Source organism: Entelurus aequoreus, linkage group LG05 (assembly GCF_033978785.1).
Source record: "Entelurus aequoreus isolate RoL-2023_Sb linkage group LG05, RoL_Eaeq_v1.1, whole genome shotgun sequence".
Classification (NCBI taxonomy): Eukaryota; Metazoa; Chordata; class Actinopteri; order Syngnathiformes; family Syngnathidae; genus Entelurus; species Entelurus aequoreus.
In genome coordinates, this window is record NC_084735.1 from 13,765,410 (window position 1) to 13,771,409 (window position 6,000).

General features: G+C 42.8%; 1 protein-coding gene across 2 annotated transcripts in view; it reads left to right on the forward strand.

The window, feature by feature from the left end:
• The first annotated feature begins 2,090 nt into the window (after nucleotides 1–2,090).
• Nucleotides 2,091–6,000, forward strand: part of si:ch73-196l6.5 (riboflavin transporter 2) — a 17,319-nt gene continuing 13,409 nt past the window's right edge. For both annotated transcript variants that reach the window (XM_062046238.1, XM_062046237.1), the window contains exons 1-3: nucleotides 2,091–3,002; nucleotides 4,305–5,323; nucleotides 5,390–5,513. In XM_062046238.1, coding sequence (XP_061902222.1) covers nucleotides 4,320–5,323; nucleotides 5,390–5,513 — 1,128 coding nt within the window. In that variant the 5' untranslated portion in view covers nucleotides 2,091–3,002; nucleotides 4,305–4,319. The remainder of the gene's footprint in view (nucleotides 3,003–4,304; nucleotides 5,324–5,389; nucleotides 5,514–6,000) is intronic.

Consider the following 6,000-nt stretch of genomic DNA (forward strand, 5'->3'; position numbering starts at 1 on the left):
AGTAAAACAGGGATGTCCTGCATCTGGATTATTTAATTTGGTTATTGAACCCTTAGCTGCATTAATAAGAAGTGAAAATAATATTCATGGTATAAATATTGGCTCTCAGTATAATAAGCTATCGATGTATTGTGACAACATAATTCTCTACCTGTCACGTGTTAACTCCTGTCTTCTTTATATCAATAATGTCATCACTGAATATGGCTGTTTATCAGGGTATAAAGTTAATTGGGACAAATGTGACATATTACCACTTAATAAACACTGCAAGAAATTACAAGTTCAGAACTCCAAAATTAAATTGTATTGCATTATTATGGTATTGTTGTGTATTGTTTTTTTTTTTTAAAAATCGATTTTGAATCGAATCGTGACCCCTAGAATCGATTTTGAATCGAATCGTGGGACACCCAAAAATTCCCAGCCCTAATATATTTATATATTTTCTGTCAAAATGGAAAGAACAAATACATTTAGTGTGAAAAGATAGTGTTTGTGATAGTGTTTTTAGGTGTCCTTCATTGAACAATATTGCAGTGTAAAACTGCACATCTGTCAATATGAACAAGTATCAATGAATCATAGTTGCATATTACTACTAAGTAATAGTAGTAAGTGTCCAGTAACAAACGTGTTCGCATCATTCAATGTACTGCATCGTGAGCTAGACTGAATGAAGTATTGTGGCCACTAGCTGCCGCCAAAAAAGAAACAATCACCACTCCACTTCACAACGGCATAAGTTTATCATAAAACGTTTAGTGTTTAATATACAGGTATGTCTAATATTGTTCACTCATTTCACTTGATCAAACCTTTTCTAACATTCCACACTATTGATTGTATTGGCTACCAATATCGGTATCCGAAGTGAAAAAGTTGTATCGAGGCACCCAGGTCCCGATACATCCATGTCCAGGATAAGAGGAATGTGTTGACGTTGGAATGGTTTAAATCGGTTGAAAAATGTGGGAATTGTGCGACTTGGAAAAATGTCCCATTCATTTCAATGGGAACTTCTTGGAATTTTGGGAAAACAGGATTTTTTTTGGCAAATGATTAGGAGCATGAATGTCCTGAATGAGCAGAATTGGTTGGTGTTTGAATTGTTTAAATCGGGCAAGAAATGTTGAAGAAGTAAAGGGTATAAGGGAATTTTGGGAAAATCTGGAATTTTTTGGAAAATGGTAAAATACTTGAATGGTCTGAATGAGTTGAAATGGTTGATGTTGGAATTTTTAAAATCGGTCGAGAAATGTTGCATTAGTAACATGTTGAATTGAGAAATGGTATTACGGAATTCCTGGAACTTCGGGAAAACCTGGAATTTTTCCATTTCAAAAAACAACTTGGTTTTTTGTCCGGATTAAGAGGAATGTTTGGAAAATGGTAAAATACTTGAATGGTCTGAATGAGTAGAAATGGTTGATGTTGGAATTTTTAAAATCGGTCGAGAAATGTTGTAGTAGTAACATGTTGAATTGAGAAATGGTATTACGGAATTCCTGGAACTTCGGGAAAACCTGGAATTTTTCCAGTTCGTGTTGAATTGAGAAATGGTATTACGGAATTCCTGGAACTTCAGGAAAACCTGGAATTTTTCCAGTTCAAAAACAACTTGGTTTTTTAAAGTTAAAGTTAAAGTACCAATGATAGTCACACACACACTAGGTGTGGTGAAATTTGTCCTCTGCATTTGACCCATCCCCTTGTTCACCCCCTGGGAGGTGTGGGGAGCAGTGGGCAGCAGTGGTGCCGCGCCCGGGAATAATTTTTGGTAATTTATAATAATAATAATACCTGGGATCTATATAGCGCTTTTCTAAGTACCCAAAGTCGCTTTACATGTTTTTCTGAACCCATCAATCATTCACACCTGGTGGTGGTAAGCTACTTTCGTAGCCACAGCTGCCCTGGGGTAGACTGACGAATTTAGCCCCCAATTCCAACCCTTGATGCTGAGTGCCAAGCAAGGAGGTAATGGGTCCCATTTTTATAGTCTTTGGTATGACTCGGGTTTGAAGTCCCAACCTACCCATCTCAGGGCGGACACTAACCACTAGGCCACTGAGTAGGTTTTTGTCCGGATTAAGAGGAATGTTTGGACGGTGGAACGTTTGAAGTGAGTTGAAAAATGTGGAAGGAGTAGTCGCCAGAAATAGGTGGAATTAGGGCTTTGGAAAACCAGGAATTCTGGAATTTCTTTGAACTTGGAAAAAGGTTAGTTAGAATTTCCAGGATGGTGGAATTTGTTGAAGGTGGAATGGCTTTGAATAGGTTGAGGAATGTGGAAATGGTGAAAGTTTGAAAAATGGCCAATTCATTGTGAATGAGAAAAATGTCCCGAAATCCTGAAATTCTGGGAATTTTTTGGAATTTGTCAAGAGCGAGCCCGCGGTTCCCAAATAGGCTGAACAGTTTGAAGTTGGAACGGTTTGAACCGGATGAAAAATGTGGAAGGTAGAGCGTGCCAAAATCTGGACAAGAATAATAATAATAAATAGATGCATTTTGGTGTAGAAAACCATATGTATGTATTGGAGCATTCACACAATAATACATGATAATACGAAGACATTTATTTTTGCTTAATTATTTTGAACCCAACATTCCCAACCCTGACAAGAGACCAAATCAAATGTGGTTCTCAAGAAGATGTTCATATTCTCAATAATAAATGAAATACACACTGTGCAGCTGTACCTGATAAAGTACCTAGTGAGTGTGTTAGGTTAAAAAGTCCAGGACAAAAACTGAATGAGCCCAGTCGGAAAAAACAAAAGGCGGTGGCAGACCACAACATGTGATGCACCCTGAGGGTCTCGCACAGTCAGGGTCTTTCTTTTTTTTTGTATTTAAGATTGAGACCATGTAGTCACTCAGACAAGCACGTGTCACAGTTGGCTGCATGTTTGCACGCCCACTATCGGCAAGGAGGGTCTAATCCCGGACTTTGGGCTGCGGTCGCGCAGAACTCCAAAGACCCCATCGGAGAGCATGTGAGTATACCTGGATCCTTTACTTTTGTCTTTTATAAATGTGACTTTACTCGATGTTTACTGGTCAGAAATGAAAATAGTTCTATAGGCATCGGTTTTGGTTTGGCGGAGGTTGCTTGTGCTAGTGAGAGAACTTTGCGGTCATGTTAGTAGAGTAAAAGAGAGTTGCGTCTGGAGTCGTGCTGATGAAGTCTGCAGGGAGGCAGGAATGTCTGAAGTCCGCCGTGGCCAAGTTTGATCCTCTCAGTCCTGTAAAGCTTTTCTCAAGTCAACAAACAAACCACTCAGTCGGATGTTTTCTCAACTTATAGCTTCGGTTTTATACCATTAACCCGGGCTTGACCGGCACCAAGTTGTTATACCTTGCACCTAAAATGTCGGGGGAATCGTCACCAAACTGGTCTTTGCACTGTCGGATGAGAAGTAAATATTAACCGTTCTACGACCATCTACCAAAGTTGGCATCGAAATGCTTCCTGGTGGTGACACATTAATCCCAGGCTGTCATCTTTTATGTTGTTTTCTCCTCATCTGACCCTCTGGGTCTAAATGATCAAGAACCAGGCTTTGGACCCAGAGGAGGGCATGTGTAAATGATCATTCGGAAGGCCAATGTAGGATGCTTCAAAAAAGAGTGTAGCACGATAGAAGAGTGGTTAGCACTGCTAGCTCTAAACAAACGGTTGTCTGATTGTCGATGGGCTGACGTAGAACCAAGTCTTTGAACGATGCTGCTGTCCCTTATCTGTAGGTTTTTTCCTCTCGCAGAAATTATTTATAAGGTGATTGCTGAATGCTTCAAAAAAGGTTCATGGGTAGAACAGTCGAAGAGGGCTTAGCACTGCTACCTCAAACCGATGGATCTCTGTTTGATTGTCGATGGGCCGATTTAGAACCATGTCTGCTGTACCTTATCTCCAAGGTTCCATTTCTATAGAAATTATTCATAAGGTGATTGTTGAATGCTTCAAAAAGGATGTCTTTGTAGCACAGTGGAAGATGTTGGCACTTCTGCTTCAATGCAAAAGGGTTCTCTGTTGAACTCCCGCTAGGGTGTCTTTGGTTTGACCTACCTTGAAGCACACTAGCGCCCCATATTTGTAAATGCTTTCGACATTGGAAATTATTCGTCAGACAATGATAGGGAACTTCAATAAGGATGGATGAGTGAGGCCGCATGAAAACCTGCCCATGTACGAGACTAGTTTGTCGGCAAACTAGTCTGAGGCTAAGTGTTTATGATACCTGCTGATGTAAGTCTTTATTTTCAGTTGTTCAAACTGTGAACCTCCTTTCTTCTAGAGTTCAACCGACATTATGCCTGTCCTCACCCACCTGCTGGCGTGCCTGTTCGGCATAGGCTCCTGGGTGTCCATCAACGGCCTGTGGGTGGAGCTGCCCCTGATCGTCCCCCACATTCCGGAGGGCTGGTACCTTCCGTCTTACCTTTCCATTCTCATCCAGATGGCCAACGTAGGGCCGCTGTTCGTCACACTTATGCACCGCTTTCGTCCGGGAGCCCTCAACGAGGCGGCCGTCATTTACGTCATCATCGCCCTGGGCACTTTGGCCAGTCTGCTGTTGGGTTTCTTTTGGAAGGAGACGGTGGTGGTGGCGGGTGTTCCTCGCAGTGTAGCTCTGCTCACGCTCACCTTTTTCCTCGCCACCGTCGACTGCACATCCTCTGTGACTTTTCTGCCCTTCATGATGCGACTCAAGTCTCAGTACCTCACCACCTACTACGTCGGCGAGGGAATGAGCGGCCTGCTGCCAGCTCTGGTGGCACTCATCCAGGGTGTGGGTGTGGTGCACTGTGTCAACGCTACTCAGCCTCTGAGTCTGAACCAGAGCCTTAACACCACCGATGCCTCTCCAACATTTGAACTCTTGGCTCAGCATCAGCCGGCCAACTTCGCAGCGGAGGTGTTCTTCTTCTTCGTTAGCGCCATGATGCTGGTGTGCCTGCTGGCCTTCCTGCTTTTGAACCATCACCCAGCGGTGGCCAGAGAGACACTCAAAGGCCAGTACACCAACGGTGTCAAGGAGAGGAAGTGGGTGGAGGAGAGGCCCATGATGGACACATACAGACCCTCAAGCCAGACATGCAGAAGCAGTTTTGGCACTGGGATGTACAGCTGGATGCAGGTGTTCTACATCTTTGTGATTCTGGCGTGGACCAACGCTCTGACTAACGTGGTGCTGCCCTCGGTCCAGTCGTACTCGTGCATGCCGTACGGGAACAAAGCTTACCACTTGTCTGCCACCCTGGCGGCCGTGTCCAACCCTCTGGCCTGCTTCATCGCCATGTTCTTCCCAATAAGGTCGGCAAGAATACAAACAGAACCTGAGTATGATTGTTTTGGACCTAACGTAAACCTTATCACCAGATCCCTGTGGCTGATGGGAGCGTTGACGTTGGTGGGCAGTGGCGTGGGCGCGTTTATAATAAGCATGGCTGCTCTGAGTCCGTGTCCTTTGCTGGTGAATGACGTCTCTGGTGGAGTCATCATGGTGAGTGGAGGAATAATACATCAAAACAGAGCCAGTGCAAAATGTATGGGAAAACTAGGACTGTGGTACGGGCTTAATCGAGTGGTACGCCAATTTGATTCATTATTTCTGTCCAGTTTTTATTTTCCTATATTCAAACCCAGTGTTACTGTGCTTTCAAATTAATCTTAAACACCAGGCGGTCTCTAAATGCTACATATTTGCTGCCATCTTATGGACAATGTGAGTAAATCAGCTCAATGAACCTTGAAAGTATTTTGAAATGATAGCACAGCGTCAACTTCCACGACACAATGCAAACAACCTTCCCGAGTCATGGTGCAAAAACTTTTTTTTAGAAAATGCAACTCACAACTTACTCACTGAACATTGTGGATATTATAAAAAAAACGTCCAGATACCATAAAGAAATTCAAAATTCTACCCATTACAAAGCATGATGGGAAAATGCAAAACACTCTTTTCACATTTGCCATGTTTGGCAAAT